This window comes from Ylistrum balloti, unplaced genomic scaffold (assembly GCF_031769215.1).
Source record: "Ylistrum balloti isolate Yb309-2 unplaced genomic scaffold, AGI_CSIRO_Ybal_v1 Utg370620, whole genome shotgun sequence".
Classification (NCBI taxonomy): Eukaryota; Metazoa; Mollusca; class Bivalvia; order Pectinida; family Pectinidae; genus Ylistrum; species Ylistrum balloti.
In genome coordinates this window covers 405,658-431,650 of record NW_026782380.1, presented here as the reverse complement: position 1 = coordinate 431,650, position 25,993 = coordinate 405,658, and the positions used below count along the sequence as shown (strand labels likewise).

Here is a 25,993-nt window from a genome sequence, read left to right as displayed (position 1 = left end):
GCATTCTCAATCTGGTGCAATAAAACAGGCATATAAGCACAATGAATAAGCACATCCACAAATATTGCTATACAAGGCAAGTACAGAAGCTGAAAAAGCACAATCTTGTTTAAGCACTATCTATTCAGCACGAAAATCAGTAAAATAGAAAAAATTATTTACCAGTATGTGTCCATTCAAAGTCGTGACATGATGACATAATGCATATAATGAAATGATACACATTCTCTACATGCCATTATGTGTTTTGGCTCCAAAATGTGAACAATTCTTTCTGTTCTCTTGGTTCATTCTTGCAATATAGTGTTGAAAAAACAATGGAGAATTGAGTAATTTATGTACAATATTTTTATTATGATTCGATGGTTTTGTAATTCAAAAACAGAAGATGGTATGAATACAATTGAATAAATTAAGTTGTACAAAGTCAGGATATGATGACCAGCGGACAAAATATCTAATATTTTATCTGTTACCAGAAACGTATAAAAATCTTACCAATAATACTATGCTGAAACAAATTTAAATCTTGTCTATATACAATTTGATTTTAATTGTTAAATGTAACACATGGCTAAGATTGTACACAAAGGAAAATTGATGCTTACAGACCTGATCAAGTTTTATGATAATTTAATTTCACTTCATCATTTGGAATTCCAACCAGAAATCCTAGACAATCAACAATCATTTTATTTTTTGTCTAAATCCAAAACTAGAAATCTTACAGAAAATGCACCAAATTGCTGAATGTCACTTAACCAAAACTCCAGATGGTTCGAAGAATTAGTATTAAATGAGAAAAAACATAGAAGATGAATATGCGAATGTATTCCACTAAACCCAGACCCAGATTCCTGACATGGCACTGCTAGGGCAAAAAATTAATCCAGATCTCTTTCATTGCGCACAAATAGGTTTCAAACTGGACAGTTACCTTCCTTTCATACAGGTCAGTAAACAAAGTACAACAAATCCAGCTGTTGAAATGTTTCTCTTGAAATTGGACCCTTTAATTAGAATATTTTAGCATTATAAACTTATCTTTATGCAAGGAACAAGATAAAAATGAACTACATGTTGTCTGTGCTGTCACCATCAAACACATCTATAGCATACAGCATTTAGAAGGATTTCCCCAATCTTATATACATTAAACAATGCAAATTTCCTGCTAAATGCCAAACAAACCTCTGTATCCTATATGGTCAAGCATTGTGAGAACAGAACTCTATTTCAGTATCATTAGAGTTGTGAGACTTAAGAAACAAATCTGGGATGGAGTGGTGATATAACTATTTACAAGTACTAAAGATTTAGTACTATGTAACATACAAAAATAATGACAGGTGACTTTGTTGTATAAGCGATCCCTCGGTCTACACATAAATACTACTATTGTTCCTCTCATTCTCCATTCATATTTTAACAATAAACTGTACAAACGGGCAACATGTATGGCTGGTACACTCAGCAGATCACAGATCTGTCTCAGCTGCCACAGATTAACACTCTCACATCTATTGACCAAAGGAACAATGCTAACTCTCAAATCTCAGCGAAGTCTAGCACAATTCTTAACGTACTGCATTGAATAATGCAAACATGTACACAATTATTTAGCGAAATGTTTTTCAGAGAGATGAGTGGGGTTATCATGGATAGCCCTGTAGTCTCATAGGCATTTCATCGCAACTTAAACATCCATTTTGGTTAGAAAACAAAGAAAACTGCCCTTGTGACTACAAGTATCACTCCCTGCTAATTAAAACCATTTTCATTAAATAGCTTTAGAGAGATCTGATCAAAGATGAACACAAAAGTATGCAGTAATTATCAAACTGAATGTTATTTTTATATGACAATTGTTGACAGCACCAGCTGTTAAAACCAAACACACACACACACTCAACAGACAGCTGTGTTGAACCAACCCCCAAAACACTATATAGGAAGTATTCCAATCCACAATAGATATTTTGTCTCTCATTGGGCCTAATCCCCATGTATATTCCTTCCCCATGGAGATGGTTGCTGGCCACTTGGACCCTAGTGACACCAAATCCTCCCCTGTTCGATCTCAGCACATCCAGCTAACATACAACCATGGTGCCAGGAGTATTATTCAGACACGGACCGGCCTTAGGACGATTCCGACATACATAATTATTGTTACAACTGTGCTTTTTCACATCTCAGGCTTGTGAAAAAATACCTATTACATCAAAATTAGTTCTTTCATATTTTTAAAGTTCTCTCCAAGAAGTTAAATCTTACATCAGTCTACCATTTGAGCACTATGTGGAGAACAGGTGTCCTCTCACCTCTGACAGAGGCTCCACAATGACACAACAGGTGACTAGATTTTAGTCAAGGACCACAATATCCGATTCAGCCCCGCCCATTGCTGGCTTGATCAGCATGTTTTTCCAGGGATTTCGTGCTGTTCTTTTGAAATCTTGTGAGCTCCATTGCTTCCTTATTTTCCTAAAATAGAAAAAAACAATTCATCCAGTATACACAGATCATGGAGTTACAGTGACAACATTGAAACCACAACAAATCCAACCCAAAACCACAAAACTAAACAAACGCACGTGATGTTAATAACCCCAAGTCTATTAGTAGTGACTAATGTCAATCTCAGACGAGATGGTACTGTTTATGAATAAAATATGGCTAGAATTACTAGTGTCAAACAAAATGCAATGTCAGTTATGCAAACAGAAAACAATGGTTATTTTCAAAGAAAAAAAAAAGAAAAAAATGTACACAAGAGGTCATAATCAGAAGATAGAGAAAAGAGTGATTTTTTTTTCTTTTTCTTTTTTCAAAAGTTCTGTGATTGAATTAAAAAATTAATGAAATTGAAATGTTTAAGAAAAAAACCAATTTGTAATACCTGGTGGCGTCAGTAGCCACAAAGTATACATCATCGGGAGCATCTATCCAGTTTATCATGTGCATCTTCATTCCTTTTGACACTGGCATCTTGCCACGCCCATTCATATTGTGGTTCAGTACACTACCCCTCTGAAAATATATAATTATTTTAATTACTGACAAAATCTCGCCAATTCTATTTGCTTCCCATTTTTCCTTAAAAGCAGAAAAATCCTTTTTCAAGAATTTTGAAGAGCCCACTATGTGATTACTTTGTAAATTTTGTAGGTAGAACAACCCAATGATAATGAACAATAGCCCAATTGTAACCTAATTTGTGACATGTCATGCAAAAAAAATAACAAAACTGAAGTTAAACAACAAAGAGGTATAGGAACCAGGCAAAACATGATAGTTAGTTGGTGGTTGCAAGTGATTATATTACAACAGGGTTGGAAACAAGGCACTTTCGCACCTTGGAAAGGCTGCCACTACAGCTAATTACCATATTGTGCGACCTCATAGCTGAGCCGATCTGACGGATGACTCCCATGGACGGCCGCTTGGACGGTGGTCCTAGTCAACAAAGAAACAACAACAAATAAGACAGGCACAGATTCCCACCACCAACTTGGCTAACCCCTATATATAATTCCCCTAAGAGGGCTGAAAGGAATTTCTCTGTATCACCTCATTCAATCCACCTTAATCTACAAGTTTAGAATTAACTTTCAGCTGGTCTCATTGATGTCCTTTGTTATCTATACGTATAATAATAATCTTGCACATATTATGACAGCCAGTTCCTTATCTGAAAAGCAGGTTTAGAATTGTCAGGAAAAAAACGGATGACTTAGTTAAGGACACCTAGTAAGTGCTATTAGCACAATATTTTTTTTCAAACAGATAAGGGGTATGTTGAGGTTTGTCAATGATAAATGATATCAAATCTGCACTTGAAATGAGATTTATGCCATTACATGCATACACTTGATGTTGTTGCAGTCATTAATGTATAACCCATTCAAATCTATAAAGAATACTTGCATTTGTGAAACAATAAAATTACTGGTATCATAAAATCAAGAGTTTCACTAATAAAACCTTTCAATTTGAAAAAAAAAAAAAAAAAAAAACGAAAAATGAGATCCCATAAGTTCTTTAAAAGTTGAATCTTTTTCCCTTCTTTTTTCTTCTTTACTGTTTTTGTTAATAATCATTAATTACCAAAATAAAAAAAATGGTTCCCTGTGGGTCATTATGTTTTTCAGAGCAGTCCCAAAATCAAGGACAAAACAAGGGACCAAGAGGAACCTACATAGGAAATTCGAGACAAATCTACCATGTACCTCTGAAAAGATAGCAATTAGGGTTTTTGTTTTTAACTCAATTAGTTAATTGCCCATTTAATCTCATTTTTTTCAGAAGTATACTCCATAATTTTTTAAATTTGACTGTAATGAAATAAATCCAATTGGTAGTGCAGCCCATATTTGGCTACACAGAGCCCCTGGAAAAAGGCCTGGCAATAAAAATATATCAGAGTGACAGATGCCTTTAAGTCCTTTTTATTTTCTGATCAGTCACATAATCAACTGGGCACAAATATGGACCAAAGGGAACCTATGTATGAAATTTGAGACAGAGCCATCCAGTACTTCTCACTAAGTGACGATTGAGGGCTAAAAATGACACACATGCTAACATTCAGTCTATACTAACCATAAGTTAAGTTTATCATAAATGATCATTATCTACCAAAATCTTCACAAGTACAGTCAGAGAACATTATTTCTGATGTCAAAGAAAAATCTGGCAAGACAAAGTCAGAGGACAGTGACTTTTGGGATTCAGATATTCAAGTCCTCGATTACAATTTCATATGCAAATTTAAACACTTGAGGTACATTACAAAGTATTAATATTAGAACAAAACTTTTCATGTTTATATACTCTCAAACATTTAATGAGTCAAGAGCCCTCATAGTTACACAATTCCTATGATATGGTATGACAGTGACGCTAATATAACAACTCCATGTAAACTTGATGTTTACAAACATTTTTAACTGATTCTAAATGTTTTCAATTCATCCTTACAACAAAGACAGCTGTCCTATGGCCTTATTTGCAGAATCTGGGTTCCTCATTTGAACTTTGAGCAAGATGACCCTAAATTTTTAAACTTTCAGTATTGTCTTTGACAGTTTTTCTGACCCAAAAAACTTGATGCAAAAGCAAGACAGCTGCGAGAAATTTAAATAATGACCTACTTTTCTACTTTCAATGTATCTCTGGATTTGCATGGCTACAGATAGAGTGAAAACAAGGAGAAAAATTCTTTGTGAAAGACTGTAACAAACTAACAATAACAGGTGACACACAAAATAACATGATACATACCATCTATACCATTACTCTGTTCATATCCTCTCTTCTTCATGATTGACGGTGAACCACTGATCACCATTGAGGAGGGTTCTGTGTCCACAGCTTTAGGTTCTGAAGAGGAGTCAATGTCAATATGGTGTAAACATTCAAATTTGTCCAGAAATTGCCAAAATTCAAAGGCCTAAACACTCAGTCCCATCTAAAGCCCTACACCACCTCTGATGTTTCTTATTAAACATGGCTATTACACCCGCAGTACCATCTAAAGCCCTACACCACCTCTAATGTTTCTTACTAAACATGGCTATTACACCCTCAGTCCCGTCTTAAGCCTTACACCACCTCTAATGTTTCTTACTAAACATGGCTATTACACCCTCAGTACCATCTAAAGCCCTACACCACCTCTGATGTTTCTTACTAAACATGGCTATTACACCCGCAGTCCCGTCTAAAGCCTTACACCACCTCTAATGTTTCATACTAAACATGGCTATTACACCCGCAGTCCCGTCTAAAGCCTTACACCACCTCTACACCACCTCTGATGTTTCTTATTAAACATGGCTGTTACACCCGCAGTCCCGTCTAAAGCCTTACACCACCTCTAATGTTTCATACTAAACATGGCTATTACACCCGCAGTCCCGTCTAAAGCTTTACACCACCTCTAATGTTTCTTACTAAACATGGCTATTACACCCTCAGTCCCGTCTTAAGCCTTACACCACCTCTAATGTTTCTTACTAAACATGGCTATTACACCTGCAGTCCCGTCTAAAGCCCTACACCACCTCTGATGTTTCTTACTAAACATGGCTATTACACCCTCAGTCCCGTCTTAAGCCTTACACCACCTCTGATGTTTCTTATTAAACATGGCTATTACACCCTCAGTCCCGTCTAAAGCCTTACACCACCTCTAATGTTTCTTACTAAACATGGCTATTACACCCGCAGTCCCGTCTAAAGCCTTACACCACCTCTGATGTTTCTTACTAAACATGGCTATTACACCCGCAGTCCCGTCTAAAGCCCTACACCACCTCTGATGTTTCTTACTAAACATGGCTATTACACCCTCAGTCCCGTCTAAAGCTTTACACCACCTCTAATGTTTCATACTAAACATGGCTATTACACCCTCAGTCCCGTCTTAAGCCTTACACCACCTCTAATGTTTCTTACTAAACATGGCTATTACACCCGCAGTCCCGTCTAAAGCCCTACACCACCTCTAATGTTTCTTACTAAACATGGCTATTACACCCTCAGTATCATCTAAAGCCCTACACCACCTCTAATGTTTCTTACTAAACATGGCTATTACACCCTCAGTCCCGTCTTAAGCCTTACACCACCTCTAATGTTTCTTACTAAACATGGCTATTACACCCTCAGTACCACCTAAAGCCCTACACCACCTCTGATGTTTCTTACTAAACATGGCTATTACACCCGCAGTCCCGTCTAAAGCCTTACACCACCTCTAATGTTTCATACTAAACATGGCTATTACACCCTCAGTCCCGTCTTAAGCCTTACACCACCTCTAATGTTTCATACTAAACATGGCTATTACACCCGCAGTCCCGTCTAAAGCTTTACACCACCTTTCTTACTAAACAGGACTATATCTACCTAATAAATCCAGAACAGAAATTGTCTAAATATTCATCCCTCTATCATGTGAGTGTAAATCTCAAAACGAAACAAGGGGCCTGTCAGCCTTAGTGAGGATTATTATAACTTTAAACCTATTGCAAAACACATAACACCAACATCGTGAACTATTTCAATGTGTTATCTAATTAAGTAATGCAGATATCTATGGATAATCAATCCTTTTATTCCCTATATATACTTCATTTCTGTTACTATGTCCTTAAAACCAACCCCCTACCAATCTGGTACTAAGTCTTGGCTGTGACTATAACAAGGGCGTAACAACCCTAATTAGATTCCATAAATGATTCCACTGCAGGGGTCATTTTCAATTGCCTGATGAAGGTCAACAGGTCAAAGTTAAAATGGTAATTAATGCCCATCAACATTCGATATTTTGATCGAGCATATTCTAAAATAATGGTATATAAAAAGGTCAAAGGATATATAGGTAAAAGGTCAAATAATTCTTCACCTTCAATTACGGTATACTTTTCATTTGCACGTCTTATAACAAAGTCAAGTTTAGCCAAATGTCAATATATAGGTCACCAAAGGTCAGATGTTAAATAACTCTTTGATTTCATTAAAAATTTGATACTACTGATACCGATTCATGGACTACAACGGTTTTTTTTCTTTTATGTCAATATACAATTTCAAGTCAAGTTATAGTTAAGCTGACAATACACAACAATGACTCTTTTGTTTCAAATACAAAAAGTATAAATACAGATGAATTGTCCTTTGTGTGGCCTTCCACACATTTGATTCTTATAGCAAGCCTTATACACAAATCAGATTCAATGGCACAATCGTCATCAACAGAATTCCCCTTAGCATGGCCCCTTTACAACAAATTCTAGCGGTAACTATATATACATAATTTAACAAAGAGACAAAAATTACAGTTAATCAAAATTCAAACACTTTTCATAATGATCAAAAATTTTAATTACTTCTTCAGCTCCTAAATGTGTGCATACTGCCAAGAAATAAATTTTAAAATGATTTTTCAGTCTCAAGTTTTTTGTCCACAAACAGAAATTGAAGAATTTTTCACGATTCCTTTTACAATAATTGCTCTGATGACTATATTGTACTTCAGATGAACATGAAATCATCATTCACACGAAATCATCTACTTATTGTTCCTACAAAATTTCATCAATATCATTCAAATAGTGTCGAGTTATCAATTTGAATTATATTCTAAAGATGAAGACCATCTTGAATAACGTTTTTACTTAAAATATGATATTACCCTAACTGATCATAAGTATGAAATTTCGTCAAAATTTGAAGAGAAAGGTTTAGGTATGACACACAAATGATGAAGCCCTAAAGCAATAGATCACTCGAGTCTTCAGCATAAAGTATGAATTCAGATCTTAAAAACTCTTTACAATACAAAGAATGTTATGTGGACCTTAAAAATACTCTGAAACTGAAAAGATTTTTGGCATATGCACCTTTCCCGACAGATTCTGGAATGATTTAGTATATACTCACCTACAGGTTTTGGTTGAGATAATGACACTGGGAAGAACAACTTGAGTGGTTTACTGTGATCCGAGTCCGATTTATGCAATAGTGCTGGCTTTTCCATTTTGATGTTAATACCAAGTCTTGCCACAACTGGATCCAAAGTTGCTGGCTTTCTTGGTTCAATATTAGGCTCATAGTTACCAACCTCTGCAAGTCGTAATTGACCTGGAAAACATACCAATATCAACATGCCTTGTTAAATTTCTGACAAAAACAAGTTTGGTGATCCCTACTTCATGGAATTCGTACTCTAAATGTCAAGCTGTTTTTCAGTTCATCAGTATAAAAAGTATTTTTTTCAGAAGAGATTATAATTCCAATTATCTAATAGAAAGTGACAGGTACTGATCTCACAACATACAAAGTACTATTTATATCAAACGTTCTGTTTTCAGTAGGAAAATGTGTTTGAAATGTTACCACAAATTTCTATTTGAAAAAGCCACCAAGATACTTACATTCTTGTTTGATAGCTGCTATGTTGATGGGTGTGAATGGTGACCTGGCTGCTCGACGTGATCGTAGAATATCCCGACAAAGTCGCCGCGAGATTCTGGTCAAAGATGTAGTGATGAGACAGAATGCTGCCCTCGTTTTCATCACAGGTCGTGGACTGCCTGCGCTCACCACAAGACCATGTGCTGTAGCTAAATGTCGTGCCAAGTGTGCCTTCAGGCGGAACTCCTGTCAATAAAGTCATTATGCCGTCAAATAATTTGCTATATGTGAAAACAGAGCCTATTTCAAATATTTTTAGAAAGAAGAGTGACAACTTTCTGGCTTAAAAAATGTTGAAATATGAAAAATTCTTTCTCTAATACTTAATGTTTGTTACAGCGAAACTTGGTAATTCCATTGGAAACTTTCAAAACATGACAGTGATAGTTGAATTACTATAGGAAAACATCAAAAGGTGGCAGTCATATTTCTGATGGAGTCAATGTTAAAACTTTAACAGTGACTTAGCTATGGAATATTTCCTAATATTTCTGAGATGTATGAATGACATCCTTTCAACACTGACAATTCCATCCAAATCTCTACAAGATCACACGGTGGCATAGTTATATTATATGCAATGGATACATACAACAGTTATTTGGACTCTTCATACTAGGTACCCACCTTACCACATCCCGCTATTGTACATCGGTGCATCCTTATCATGTTGAATTGTGCAATACGCTCTGAAAGTGATAAGTACATTTGCTGTAGTACTTTTTAACATATGCCATAAAATCCTAACATATCTAGAGTAAGACTGACGAAAGACATATTTCACTTTTAAAAGATTTCAATTCTACATCAGTCATACATTTTCAAATCAATATCGACTTCATTTACTCATTCTTGTTAATTTCAATTTTTTATTAATTTGTTCTAAACCTGAAAACATTTTTCAATTATCTTATATCAAATCATGCATCAAATGAGATCTTCTGGATATATAAAGGATGCATTTACAAACAAAAAAGGGCTAACCAGGGGAAACAACAGGTACATTAACTCCAATGGGGCTACAGAAAATTTGGTCGCTCAGACATCCCTGACAAGTAGGCACATGAGGAAACAGCAGGGATTCCTTTAATTGTCTGCACTATCATTAAAAAATACAGCTGCATGTCTTTACCATTGAGAACTAGTATCACTTAAGAGGATAATCATTCAAAGGAGCTTACCTTGACGCTGTGTAGGTGCTGGTCTTTCACCATCTGAAAATATTAAATCAATCCATACTTAGAAAAGAACATTAATTAAGTATCACAAGAAACCCAATAATTGTATTAGTTTTAACATTCAATATGGTGTATTGATGTCAGGTTAAATATACACAGATACATTAACATATCAATACTAAATTCTTAATCAATTTCATACTTAATAAAGCCTGTATTTTGAATGCACGTTACTATTTAACTTGGGCACTGCTTAATAAACTGAAAGGAGTTTATATCTCTGCAAAAACAGAACATGCCTTTTGACAGCACCATCACTCAGCTTGTTGAGATTGCAGATGGTAGAAAATACTGGTGAACTTTCACCCCTGAGGTAAACTGCATGCCATGTTTATTTCACATGGATTGTTGCATGGTTCGGAATATGCACATTGTTGTAATTGAAATAATTCAACATAGAAAAAAAAAATTTTTTTCTTAATTTTCCTGTTTGTCTGGGTTCTGATGTTTATTTCAGCCAATTATGATTTTCCTAAGTAGCCTCCTGGGCTACAACATTTAAGCCCTTAGCATCACTGATTCTCAGAAGGATGAAGTCAATATATGATGCAGATTGTTCATTACTTGGCAATATTTTTCATTATCCTTGCAGAAAAATGGTTATCTCCCTTGGACCATAAGCTCTTCCTACCTAATCGTGTGGGCATTTTGAGTCCTCCATACTTTTTCCAGTATATCCAACAGGTTGAACAAAGCCTACACTGCATATGTGCAGGGCCCCATGAGTACCACTGACTGGAGTGACCAGCTGTAACAGAATAACATCAACACTCAATGATAAAATAAAATTCAAACACCTCATTTTCTTCATTCTTTAACCAGCCATCACAAGTTTGGGGATCTTATTCTTTCAGCATGATAAAATGCTGATTTCTGATCAAATAACTGCAATGCCCCCAATCATCACAATGGTTTTGTGATATTGTTATCGATATGTGTTACCAATAACCCACTTACAGAAGCATGAAATGTGACTTTTTGAATTATATACAATGCATCTAAGAGTGGAGAAAGACATATTATTATTCAGACTACTGCTATTTCACAGTAAATATAACAGTAATGCCAGTAAATGCTCACCATAGCAGCTTTCACAAGCTCGTCCAGATACCTGACCATCTTCACCATTCATTTTCCCACTGATGGCTGCCGGGTTGGGCTTATTGCTGAAAAGGTTCACAAGTCATCAATCATTCATCTCCAAATGCTTTTGTGAACTTCATTATCTAAATGTGTAATTCTAGCTGACAACCTCATTATCTATATTTGTACTTCTGACAACCTCATTATCTATATTTGTACTTCTAACTGACAACCTCATCTATATTTGTACTTCTAACTGACAACCTCATTATTTATATTTGTACTTCTAACTGACAACCTCATTATCTATATTTGTACTTCTGACAACCTCATTATCTATATTTGTACTTCTAACTGACAACCTCATTATCTATATTTGTACTTCTAGCTGACAACCTCATTATCTATATTTGTACTTCTAACTGACAACCTCATTATCTATATTTGTACTTCTGACAACCTCATTATCTATATTTGTACTTCTAACTGACAACCTCATTATTTATATTTGTACTTCTAACTGACAACCTCATTATCTATATTTGTACTTCTGACAACCTCATTATCTATATTTGTACTTCTAACTGACAACCTCATTATCTATATTTGTACTTCTAGCTGACAACCTCATTATCTATATTTGTACTTCTAACTGACAACCTCATTATCTATATTTGTACTTCTAACTGACAACCTCATTATCTATATTTGTACTTCTAACTGACAACCTCATTATCTATATTTGTACTTCTAACTGACAACCTCATTATCTATATTTGTATTTCATTATCTATATTTGTACTTCTAACTGACAACCTCATTATCTATATTTGTACTTCTAACTGACAACCTCATTATCTATATTTGTACTTCTAACTGACAACCTCATTATCTATATTTGTACTTCTAACTGACAACCTCATTATCTATATTTGTACTTCTAGCTGACAACCTCATTATCTATATTTGTACTTCTAACTGACAACCTCATTATCTAAATGTGTACTTCTAGCTGACAACCTCATTATCTATATTTGTACTTCTAACTGACAACCTCATTATCTATATTTGTACTTCTAACTGACAACCTCATTATCTATATTTGTACTTCTAACTGACAACCTCATTATCTATATTTGTACTTCTGACAACCTCATTATCTATATTTGTACTTCTAACTGACAACCTCATTATCTATATTTGTACTTCTAACTGACAACCTCATTATCTATATTTGTACTTCTGACAACCTCATTATCTATATTTGTACTTCTAACTGACAACCTCATTATCTATATTTGTACTTCTAACTGACAACCTCATTATCTATATTTGTACTTCTAACTGACAACCTAATCATCTATATTTGTACTTCTAACTGACAATCAGTCTTCTCTTGGGTCTGTTCTAAAACATGCCGATATTCTAACTGACAATCAGTCTTCTCTTGGGTCTGTTCTAAAACATGCCGATATTCTGGAGGGAAAATTATATTTTCTTTATGAAAGTATATCTGTAACTGAGAATTTCTATCAATGATACCAATTAACCAACATGTAATACTCACTAGTTAGGAATGTACACCTGTTTTAATTTGCTTTCTGCTTCTGCTGCTTTTATTCTTTTCTAAAGAAAGAGAAAATAGTATAACAGTAATTAAACGTTTTTCAAGACAACTTCAGGAAATCATGCTGTGGTTACTTTTTTTAATATGTAAATTTCATAAGCAGTATGACGAAGGCTTGTGCAAAATAAGACATTTTTAAAAGAATAGGCAAGTTTTGAAATTGATAACCTAAGCAAGCATAACAATTCATTGAAAAACTTCCAACCTCCGTTGGACAATGCAAAACAGTCTGACTTTAAATGAAGGTGTTGAATTGGCAACTTGCGTGCTAATGTATAAAAATACATGTCAGCTAACAAAAACAGTCAAGTAGCAATAGCCAGTCAAGTAGGAAACTATCCCATACATCTTGTCAGTACTTACCTGTTGTACATATCTGTCTGTTGTTTTCCACATGTAGTAATACTCTACAATACTTTTCAAAGATTTCCATGGCAACTGAAACAGAAAAAAAGTGTTTTATGTAAATGGATGTTTGCATCAAAATACAACAAAAAGTGTTTGGAGGAAAGAGTGCTTATGAAATCAATGACGAACATGTGTGATTATATGTTATATTCTAACCATAATGACTTATAAACTTTCAACTTGTGAGCCAAGTGATATTGTCCAAGATTAATTACGTTAATCAAGATTCGGCAGGGATGAATGGCAAAAAGACAGAATAAGGAATACACAAGTTTTCAAACATATAAAGATCCACTTAGCATTACTATTTTTATTTGTTTAACAATTAAGAAAATAAGTAAATCTCAACTTACAAAGTCTTGCCTAATATCATTAAAATCTTTTCCATATTTGTCCAAAGCTTCCTCAAAGAGATTGGCTTCTGATGCAGACCACTCCTCCATTTCATCCCGACACAGCACTGGGCCACCAGACGGAACCATGCTTGTCACAGCTTTGGCAATCTCATAGCGTGCTTTGTGTAGTGTGTCCATAGCGTGGAACTTTAAGAAAAATTAATACATGACTATAATTATTCATGCTTAGATTTTTAAATGGTATGGTTTTTATTCTTAAAAACCTTATGCAAAAGTGGAAACATGGGCGACATTAATACATAACTTTTGTACTTATAACCTAGACATGTCTTTGGAAGAGAGATAACATACACATAGAGCAATATAGTAACATGACGAATTTTAACAAATGGGTAGCAGTAAGAGCAATTTAACTTTAAAGAACATCTGCCTATTCAGCTGTGCTGATGTTGGGAGTGCCCACATCATAATTAATCCATATTAATAATTAACAGTTTTATAATATCTAATAACATCTCAATTAATTCATGGGATGTTGAATTCAATCGACTTTCAAAAAAATCTTTTCATCAGCAATTGCAATATATATTTAAGAGGTTTTTAATTGATTAAAATAAGCAAAATCATTACAAATATCCATGTATGTATATAATGCTAAAATTCTCTCCCTATTCACACAATACTGGCATCTGACTTACCAGAGTGATGTCCCTTGATGCTGCAGCAGCACTCATATGCAGACTAGGTTGCCTTACAGTACTTGTACAGTCCAAAGCACGGGCAAATGTACCTACAGATCTGTAAACACAAAGGTTTAACTAGAATAAGGGCAAATGTACCTACAGATCTGTAAACACAAATGTTTAGCTAGAATAAGGGCAAATGTACCTACAGATCTGTAAACACAAAGGTTTAACTAGAATAAGGGCAGAAGTACCTAGATCTGTAAACACAAAGGTTTAGCTAGAATAAGGGCAAAAGTACCTAGATCTGTAAACACAAAGGTTTAGCTAGAATAAGGGCAAAAGTACCTAGATCTGTAAACACAAAGGTTTAGCTAGAATAAGGGCAAAAGTACATAGATCTGTAAACACAAAGGTTTAGCTAGAATAAGGTCAAATGTACCTACAGATCTGTAAACACAAATGTTTAGCTAGAATAAGGGCAAATGTACCTACAGATCGGTAAAAACAAAGGTTTAACTAGAATAAGGGCAAAAGTACCTAGATCTGTAAACACAAAGGTTTAACTAGAACATGGGCCAACACTGATTTTCCAAATCTGCCACTCTACAGCAGGTACCATTAATCTTGTTTTCCTGTGATGTAATCAACATGCAGTACAAGATTACTTACAACATCACTGTCTCATTAATCTATTATATGTAATTTACAGAATTACCAGAACATTGTTCCTGTTAAAAGTGCTATAAACTTCTTCAATTCTTACCTTGATACTATTAAGAATTGATCAATTTGTCGGTCATTTAAAACATTGTTTGGATCCCATATAAGTTCCTCTAGCTCCTCCATTTTACGGCCATCTTCTTCTTTGGCTGTTGAACATACAAATGAGCAGTAATCACACAGCAGTCCAAAGCAAACAAAATAATTGTTAAAAATTATTACCATTGCATTCAGAAAAATTATATACATGTTTATTTGGAACCATGCTATTGGTGAACACTGAAGCTTGTCTTTTATACAATAATCATCTTCAGTACTTCTGGAAACATTACTGTATCAACAGTCTTTGAATATCCAACAGTATGTACAAGTTATAAAAAAAATCCCCAATAAACCAATGTTATATTTCCCTAGTTATCCCGAAAATAAGTATAAGCAACCTTTGGTCTAATTCCAAAACAGGCATTTTCTCTGAAATAATTGGCTTCAACTACATCATATCCATCTTATACACCACAATGCCACAGTGGTACTTTACCAAATAGTGACACCTTATTACTGATAAAAAATGTAACTTAATTCAGCAAAACCTGAAACTATAACTTATTATAATATCATTTCAAAACAAATTAATCTATCCCAATTTGACATAATTCTAAACTCCGCTTTTTAAATGGGCAACCTAAACTTGTGAGCCATACCATTCTTGAGCAGTTCTGTGATATCAGCCTGGTATCGGCCACCAACTCTGATTTCACCTTTGTCTGCAAGGAGTGTTCTTTGTGATGGATCATACACCAGTGAGTAAAAGAAAGTGTCCTACAACAAAAGTAGATATTATAACAGATAAATCTTACCCAAGTAATCGTACTGCATGTAGCAAAGACCATACGAACATCAACACTTAAATGGAACTCAGAAAACTTCCTAACATTTTCTTTTTAAATTGTTTCAGTAAGACACAAACCGCATTGGCAATATTTAAATCAGCAGATTGCTGTTTATTACACTGCCATGTTCACAAACATACATAACTTCTAAAAAAAAGAAGTGATGTCATTGCAACTTTTTCAACACCTTAACATTTACATATAGTTAAGAAAGGTAACTTACCTCCTTGTTAAGGTAGGAGAGGAGGGACTCTGTCTCGTTCAGTAGTGTCACCACACACTTGCCACGTATATGTGTGGCTGGTAGGGTTTCGACCTGGCGTGACAGGAACAGCTCTCTATGCTTCAGCTGGTGCTTCTGTTTGTCTGTTATATCATCTACCCGAGCCTCAAGCTCTGTATCATCTAGAGTGGCTGTAAAACAAACAACCAAAATTCACTATCATTCCCACAAACCTTCACTATCATTCCCAGAAGTCTCATGGATAAGTAAGCAAGTAAGTAAATAAGCTTCTATGCAGTGTTGCTGATTACATTTGTGAAGACAATTAAAAAGAAATTCATTCATTAGCAAAAAAAGGTTTTAGCCATTCTGTTAGTCAGATGTTTAATCTATTGAGTTAAAATACATTTTTTTGTTTCTATTTATAGCACAACATTTTTACAACACAACAGTAACTTCTGTATATGGTACATGTATGTTTTTTATCCAGCTTGAATGCATCAACAGATTTACAAGATACTGTATCTATCCAACAATTAGTCCATGTCTGGTAACAAGCACACCCACTCTGTCAAATAAATAGTATTGTAATTAACCTACCCCTACTATGGAGTCAGAAGTAAGGTTTTAAACTCCTGGACTTATTGCAGAATAAACGTAACAGTTCTTTTCAAGGAAATAAAACATTGTAGCAGCTAATTACAGAACTTAAATCAAAACAGGTCTACATACTAACATACCAGTATCACATTATAAACTGACACATTCAACACACAGCTATAACCTAGCAACAGTAAAGTTTTCCAGTTTCAAATTCACTAAAATACATACAAAAAACTTTCTCTTTAGCTATCACATACATATATCTTTACAGCATTACATATTCATATGCAGGGTATTTCTTATTGACCTGATCTCTATCATTAAAAACTTTTTTGTGAGTCTGTGGTGACTGCAACACCATTCCCTTTCTGTAGCTACTATCCAAATACAAAGCATTGCTAGATCACTTGAAATTTATAAATATTAACATAATAATGTGAAAAATATGTAAAACATTCCAATTTCAGTCGACGTTATGGCCATCAAACAGTGAATAGAGCACTCTGGTACACTGGGGAAAAACTTTACATGCACTTAACATAAAAATGAAAATCGCTCCCAATGCTTGCAGTATTTCATACAGAATACTTGCATTGTAGTACATACCTCCAATGAAACAAAATTTAACTCAAAGCCTCTTCCATAACTTTATTTGGTCGAATTGTTGGGAATATTCTTTCAGGAAAGTTTACAAATTAAAATTACAAGAATATGAAGAAATACAAATGAAGTAAAAGGGTTTAACATTAATCCATGAATTATTTCATTACATATCTCTGTTTTGCTTATTGTTGCTTTACATCTTATTCACAGCCAGGGTCATTTAGGGATGTGTCAGGTTTGGGTGGTGGACTACATACAGCCTTAGTTCCCGAGAAAAACCACTGACCTGCAGGGAGTACCTGGCAACTGCCCCATGGAGGCATTGAACCCATGACTCAGAGGTGGAGGGATTGTTATAAAGACTGTTAGATGCCTTAACCATTCTTCCTTTGTGACCCGATGAATGAACCATATACATCCAACGTACTTATGAAATCTATCTTATTGGAAATGAATGTCCACATGATGGAACCTAGACAAGCTTGTCCATATCTCTTTACTGTGGCATTTTCCTTCATGACATTAACCTTAAAATTACGGAGGGGGGGGGGAGTGGACAGTTGGAACTCCAAGTATTTGAAAATCTACAAGATGCTTGCTTCAAATGTTAATGATCAAGTATGAGATTCATAGTAATGTTTGTAACAAGAAATCAACACTTCAGTAAGTATCCAGTTAATATCAGAAAGTTTCAAGCTGATTAAGTAATACATTGAAATCCAACTATAAAGTATAACAAGCCACATGTTATACAGTGAATTCTGAATTACCTTAATGGCCAGCCTAATGTGCAGTAATTTGAAAATAACTTTCTAGAGACCCTACTAATACTCTGATGTGTTATTCAGCTTGGTTAGGCAGCTATTACCACAGAGGTCAAAGTAGCACTTCATATTGTCAACTAATGAAAATGGCTGTTATTAATAGAGTTGTCACAACACAACAAAAACATGTTGTATTTGCATTGTGTATTATGAAGCATCGTACAATGATTACATGCATATTTCACCTAAACCAGGCTGCATTTTCCTATGAAAATACCCTCAAAGATTTTGAAAATATGAAATTTTCTTACAATTTCTTTGATCATTTCTATTTAAAATTATTTTCTGAAATTTGTCCTGTTATTTTTGTTAGTTAATCAACTTCCGTCCCTATGAAAGTTCCGAGTTACCAGGTTACAAACAACAAAGTGTTGGTGAAACATGAACAGGTCAGTTTCTGATTTGATGGAAAATGACCAAAAGTATATAAAAAAAAAAGAACAAGAAGCAGTTTAATGGTTAAGAATTCATAGAACTTATTTCTCATATGATAGTAAGGTACTCAAGCAGTATCTGTAACAGTTTGATAACAAATCTTTTGCAGTATTTGGTCAATGCTTTCCACATATTTTGCTCAAGTTCAAACATATTTCTGTTCATAATAACAAATGTTTATGAGATTTTACTTGAAAAACAAACCAGTAAATTTTTGTATTGACAAAAGAAATTCTACAAACATTTTGCCAGTATTAAATTACCCATTAAACTAGGATGATGTAACACTTCTCAAAAACAAACTCAACCGCCGACTGTCTATACAACATAAAACTTACAGAATCTGACAAAACACTGCAAAGATGCCCAAGTACTTCAGCCATAAAACATTCCTATCAAAGCACATTTAACAAGGACCTGCTCTACTTGTTTGGATTTAAAACCCCATTGTAACTATTAACTAACAGCATCACAAGGAAACCTTTATGTTGAATAAGATAAAGCCATAAACAACTAATAAATTGGACAAGACACATCACCTTCAGGCAACACTAGATATTCATCTTCATTTAACTGTAAAATTCAAATTGTTTCTTTTATATGTTGAGGAATTAAATAAGTATATTTTCAATTTTGTTTACTAACTTGATAGAGAAAAATGCCCTGTGCTATCTGTCCTTACCTGTCAAAGATATTACCTCCCTTTGACCATATTCCAAATCACAGACTGCTGTATATCATAAATAAACAAAGACCAAAGCACATTACATAAAGGAATATACCAGTAAAATCCAAATTTTTCAAGTGTATGTCTTAGAAAAGATTGGTCATCAGATACATGACCAACTATGTACAGCAAGTTAGACCAAAAATGCAGGTAAGCAGAGAGTTAATAGGGATGCACATGGTGTGCTTCTTACACTCCACCTTCTTGAGAAACACAAGATAGCAAGTTAACAGAAATAAAGAAAGGCCCTCAACTCACATAACTAGGTATATTATCTTTACACTATTTAAATCAAATCAACTGGGAAGAGGGAAAATTTGTATCAGATAAGTTGATACCTATATCTGGTCACTATGACAATGCATAATATAATGAATCTCAATTGTTGTGTGATTTTGTTTTTTTGTTTCTATTTTTGCTTATCAAAATATTAAAATGCATATGACTGGCTTATTTAAGCAATGTCATTCCATGTTTTCAGAAATTCTTCAGACAAACACAGTTTTTCTTGCTATTTTGCTTTCTTTTTTCTTAAATATAACCACAATTTTCCTGTAAAAGTTGAAAAAAAGTACACAAGTTTTAATTCCCAAATTTGAAGTGTGTATATTGTCTGGCCATTGTAAGTTTATATCATTTCTTTTTATACTCAAAATAATGGTGTAGATGCACCAGTGAAATTCTTATTCCAACAACTGCAGTCCATCCTTTTGAGACCTTTCTTTTAGATATTGTTTTTAACAACTCATACCAACGAATACATCATGTAAACCTGCCAAAATTAGACTGCATTCAAATTAAATCATAAAATAAGGAAAGCAGGTATATAGGACAACATAAGTTATTACAACATCAAAGAATTTACCATGAAAATTAGTGCAAGGGAAATAGGTTTCATCATACCTGGATTTTGTTTTCATGCATAGAAGATAACTAAATTATTTGGACTTACTCAGAGTGTCAGATGCTCTCAATTTACCCTCTCCAGAACCTGAGTTGAACAAAAATTGTTAAATATTTATCAATCAATTCAAAGAAGTGATGAGTGTAACTGCAAACTACAACCCATCACCAATACAAGAACAGAATGTGAAGCAAGTCATTTACTTCACCACATGGACATTAATTGTGGAAGTCAAATCAATGTCCTTTTTTTTAGATACTTATTGATAAAATCTACTGACAATTCCTCTTCGACACTTTTTACCTTCAGATAAATTCACTCACAGTAACAAAGACTATTTTTCAAACATAGCTTTAGTCAGATTCATGAAGTCCATCTGGGACATTTCATTCTACATCAGTGTCAATTATTCAAACACTTTGATAGTATTCCAATCAAATCAATACAGCTGAAAAGCAGTCTGTATATTTCAAAAAGGGGCCTGAATTATCGTAGAAAACCTTCACTCTTGGAATCGTCTAGATCTACCATTCCTATTTTACTGAAATATGTGGTATAACTGGTATGATATACATCTAATCTTAATTAAAACTTGCTGATATTTTTGTCCTAACTACAAATTCACACGCAGGACTAACATCCTTGTAATCAAAAACTTAAATGCTTAATATTTGCAATAAAAACCAACATTTAATAACAATAAATACAATACTTTTTTTCATTGATGAAAACAGGTACTTCACTTTCTTAGAAATAAAATTCTAAGACCTGATGAAAATAACAATGTCCCAAAACATAAATGACAGAATTTGGTAACTACAATATTGACATACTTTCTACCAGAAAAGTAGTACCTTAGTCTCGCCTCTACACCTTATTGACAAACAAGAATGTGATAATAAACGCAAGAAAGCTTTAAATTGTGGTTTCCCAGCGATTCTAAATATCTAATTTACTTTACATGTGTTAATCTAGGATTTCAGGAATACTACCTATTGTAGAAAAAAGTGGATTTGAGATCTATTTGGCTCAGAATTCAAAACAGGGATAGGGCTAAAACATGAAATGCACACAGATTACATGAATATAACATGACGATATTGAGGTTAGATTGATATTTCTTTTTCATGATTGAAAATATCTTAAGTAAAAAAATATGAATTAGCTCTTTTCAGTAAAATTCTGTGTCTTTTAGGGGAAAGTTTCCTTATATTTTCTTAATGGGGAGTGCTTATCTTCAAAGGGGAAAACATACCACTTGGGGAATACTACCCTTAACTGTAGTAGTAAAATTTGTCAAGGATACCCCTGCTTTACTGATGATACCTATTTAACTATAGAAAGGCAAGAAAAATCATTGCATCGCCACACAATTAGTAACATAGTTTTCAATAGTATCAAAATTAATACAATGAACCTTAACTTTGGGGTTTTCTAAGCCCACATCATTCATTTTGTGAAAACTATGTCCCTTCAATGCTGAATTACAATGGACAGCATGAACCATCATGTTACAGTGGAAAATGCTTACAGAACAACATCTTGATCACAACCACATAACCACATAACTAAAGTTGTCATTCGTGTGAAATGCTAACCAACTCTTGTTGTTCAGGTACACTAGGCTTTCTGTTTTTTACTATGGACAATCAGCTCCAATACTACCAGTGTAGTATGGTAAAAGTGAAGTCCATAGTAAAAATGAACTGATGTTCATTTTACCATTTTGGTGAAATGGATCCGAGTTTCATTTGACCATATTGGTGAAATGAACCCTGCATGGTAAAGTGGAGCCGCTTTACACTTTTTTTTATCAGTTTACTTAATTATGTTCCTACATACATATCATTTCACTACTGAACTTTTTTTCACCAATTGTTTTATTCTAATTACTCAGATTCATTAAAAAAACACACAAATAGCAAAAGTTATGTCTGGGATGGGGAAATTAAAGATGAGGCAAGGGGATTCACTTAACACTTTATGGTAAAGTAAAATGAAGCCCCTGTCCCATTGTTAATTTCCCCATCCAAGACATTTTTTGTTGTTGATGTGTTAAATGAATGATTCAGGGAAATAAGAAAATAAATTGGTGAAAAAAAGTTAAAAACAGTGCAATGCTTCACTTAACCATTACCCTACCCACCCCATCCTTGTTATTTTTTTGTTTTATCATGTATGGAGGAACATAAGTAAAGAGATCAAAAATTAAGTGAAGAAACATCAACTGAAAACAAGATATTAAATGGCTTCATTTCACCAATTGGGTATTTTGACCCCGGTTCATTTCTTCTTGCTTTACAATGCCATGCTACACAGGAACTTTGTTGAAGACTCTTATTTACTGTATTATCCATGCTAGAAGTTGGCATACCTACCTAAAAACAGATAATTGACCATTAGAAAAAGACTTCAGCAGCAGCCAGCTAAAGGGATGCTTTAAGCTTCAGCATAAGCACATGTACAATTTTGGTGAATCCTGTATTCTAAGTAGAAGATGATAGTCTAGCTTTTCCTATATATTCCACTTAATGATTTTCAATTCTATCTTTTTTGATAAAGTTGTAGATGCTCACTGTCAATCATATTTTTTTTTATTATTGAAATATAATACCATACAATACGTCATTTGAAAAGATAACTATTGATAAATGAGATTATGTAATCATGTGTAAAATAACAACATGACAGATTCAACTATTACATCTGTAGTATTCTAAAGTCTGTAGTAACCAACGAGTTTATATACATAAAATATGGGTTTTGGTAAAGTGTGCATGAAATACAGTCAATACTATCAAAAGTCAATCTTTTTAATTTAAGTATTCACATTCTATGGTGAATTTACGGTTTCATTATTTATACAACAAAATCTTAAACTACCATAACAACTATAAACTTATCAAAGTATTTTTAAGATTCAGGAAAATGTATTACACTTATGACAGAATAAAATCATCATATCAATCAAAATGATTAAACACTAGTATTTAGGATGCCTTAACACTAACAGAAAAGTCATGGTACGTTCAGCATTCTCATAATCTTTTATCAATAACCATTACTTAAAAAAATATATCAATGTATATTGTGAACCACCTTTAGCTTACTATAAAATTTATGATGCTACCTTCAAGTTCAGGGGAAAATGACAAAACTTTTCTAAACTGTCCCATTCAAATTGGGAGATTTTACAAACTTTACAGGAAGGGGTTTTATTTTGCTTGGTTTTTGGTGAAAAAGGCCCCAAAATTTTCAAATGAAGAATAAGCATTTAACTTGTTCTGCTAACTTTCATTAAATATGAATGATGTAAGAACAGTTTGAAGGACTAGTATATAATGCATGTTTTCCCGTGTATAATGATATAATTTAGTAACTGAAAAATCAAAGTGTGAAACAAGATAATCAGTTGTAAAAATCAATGCTTGTCTTAATCATTTTCCTTGTTACTGTATCTTCTAGATAGGAATATCATGATGTTGCAAATGACAAGATGAATATTCATTGTGAAAATTCCACTACACACTAGTATTTGCAACTCAAATATATGAAATAATACACTTCTTATTCATAATAAATAAGTAAATTATTGTGCAATTAACTCTTAAAATGCGAAACATGTGACTGTCTAACGAATTTTCCTTCAATATTGGACAAAAATCACACTTTATAAGCTTTGTTTACATTTTATGGAAAGCAACACCCTAACTGTATGAATGAACAGTCTTCCACCAATCAAATGCAAGCAAAGCCGGACTATTTCCACTCTTGTAGTAAAATCCACGTGTTTGTGTTGTGTTTACTACAAGCTTGTATAATTTCGATGTTTTGAATACATTTCTGGGAGATTTCTGTCCAGTTCGCATGTCAGAACTGGTGTCTTCCTATGTCGACCCCACCACCCATCGCCACTGTCCCCGACACACTCGTGCCATCAGTCTCCGACAGGGAAATACACAATCAACCACTTACTTTGATGTTTGTCCGCAAGTAACGTAAGAGAGCTTGAAATGTCCCTCCTCCGGTAAAAACACATAACTTTTGCTTCCACATTGCCATTTGGGGTCTGAAATGAAAACCATGCCGGAATGTAATCGGGCCATCATGACGACATGTGTAATCAGTAACACACTTCACGGAATCGAAACCCTTCCGTACCTCATACTTAACCCCTTTATGTGGGCCCCAATATGAATTTCGAGAAATTCCAACAATTTAACAAAAGTTGCAAAATTGTATATATCACTTACCTTATTAAGCTCTTCAATCCGTCTGATTTGATACGGTGTCGTTGAAGAGGTTTCGAAAAACACATAATCTGCAGACAGAACAAAAAAGGTCTTTGTGTGAACACCGGCCGATATAACAGTCCGCAAACAAAATATAGTCCACACAACCGTATTTCACCTATTTTGATAAGATTTTCACATCCAAATTTTGTGGAGAATGATGGTCCGTGGGTCCATAAAAAAGACTGACATAAAATTTTAATACATTGTACAAGAAACTTTTCTGAAATTCGAAGTAGAAAATTTACTTTGATCATTAAGACCGCATCACAACCTCCCCTTGAGGCCCTCACCTTCGTAAATAACTTTGTGTCCAAAAATCACCAATTATTATCATATGTATGTCTAAATTTCTCTTGGAAACATATCTATCTCTTATCAAAACATCTAGTTAGTATGAATCATGTAGGTCTTGTAAATTGGTTAAAACAAAAGTATTTTTAAAATGTATCCCGACGCGATTAGCCGAGTGGGTCCGTCCATGCTCTCTGCACTCAAAATTTGTATACGTACCTCCAACTCGATACATATTTGCAGCCATTGCCGCTTTAGGGGACACAACCACTTCAAGAGTAAACTTTCGAAGTTATGTGCCAATATCCGGAAAAATCCGAACTCCACGACAACGTTGTAGTGTCCAGCGAAGTCACCCCTAGACGACAGGATCATGGAGTCGCCATTTCTCGGGCTTATATCTGTCTTCCTCCTCTTTTCACACGTGACGTCACACGTCCTTCGGCGGCTTTTGGTTTTCACTCTAAAACACTTCGATGATGGATTTGATAGATGATAGGCATATGGGGTGTCAAAGCTCACCGCTTATGACACACTGACCATTGAGAATAGTAAAAGTGGTTAATTACATGGTAGTAAAGAGAAACTAAAAATAATCGAAATTTTATTTTTATTGATTTTTGTTGTCAAATCAATAAGATCTTACAAGAAAATCAATAATTTCTACCTACATCCGGTCGTCATTATGATTTTATTAGAATAAGCATAACCTATTTCTTTGTCTTTATCTAAGACTACATTACTTTCATTCTTAACTATATTAGCTCTGAATCACGGAATGAAGCAATTTGATAATATAATTAGTCGATTTGATTTGGGACCTTTGTGTGGTATCGCTAGACATGCGCCATTTCGATTGTAACGGAACTATAAAATTCCTTTCTCGCACTGTATACATAATCTTGCGCTGGAAGGGAAAAAACTCAGTAACCAGGCAACTTTGTGACGTCACGGTCAATCACTTCCATGAACTTGCGCCAGAAAATAGTTCTAGTGTAGTGTACGTGACAGCTGTTGTCCTTGGTGTGTTATGCACACTGGTGTAGTAATCGACCTCGCTTGGCTCCGATACCCCTGCTTTCTGTCCCGGCCCCC

At 34.3% G+C, this 25,993-nt stretch overlaps 1 protein-coding gene across 2 annotated transcripts; it reads right to left on the bottom strand.

Annotated features, from left to right (window-relative positions):
• Positions 1 to 347: 347 nt before the first annotated feature.
• Positions 348 to 25,290, bottom strand: LOC132557073 (metastasis-associated protein MTA3-like). 2 transcript variants are annotated; one of them, XM_060221558.1, is made up of 21 exons: positions 25,118 to 25,290; positions 24,566 to 24,633; positions 24,288 to 24,381; positions 20,361 to 20,399; positions 16,217 to 16,407; positions 15,805 to 15,922; positions 15,147 to 15,252; positions 14,396 to 14,495; positions 13,695 to 13,883; positions 13,297 to 13,371; positions 12,874 to 12,932; positions 11,304 to 11,389; positions 10,855 to 10,971; positions 10,167 to 10,199; positions 9,613 to 9,674; positions 8,946 to 9,171; positions 8,452 to 8,652; positions 5,287 to 5,385; positions 3,389 to 3,459; positions 2,903 to 3,033; positions 348 to 2,487 (listed from the first exon to the last, which is right to left on the bottom strand). In XM_060221558.1, exons 1-21 carry the CDS (start codon positions 25,143 to 25,145, stop codon positions 2,367 to 2,369), a joined length of 2,214 nt encoding a protein of 737 aa, XP_060077541.1. In that variant the 5' UTR covers positions 25,146 to 25,290; the 3' UTR covers positions 348 to 2,366. The 2 variants fall into 2 exon arrangements, with proteins under 2 accessions (XP_060077541.1, XP_060077542.1); XM_060221559.1 differs by lacking the exon at positions 2,903 to 3,033.
• Between the last annotated feature and the right edge of the window lie 703 nt (positions 25,291 to 25,993).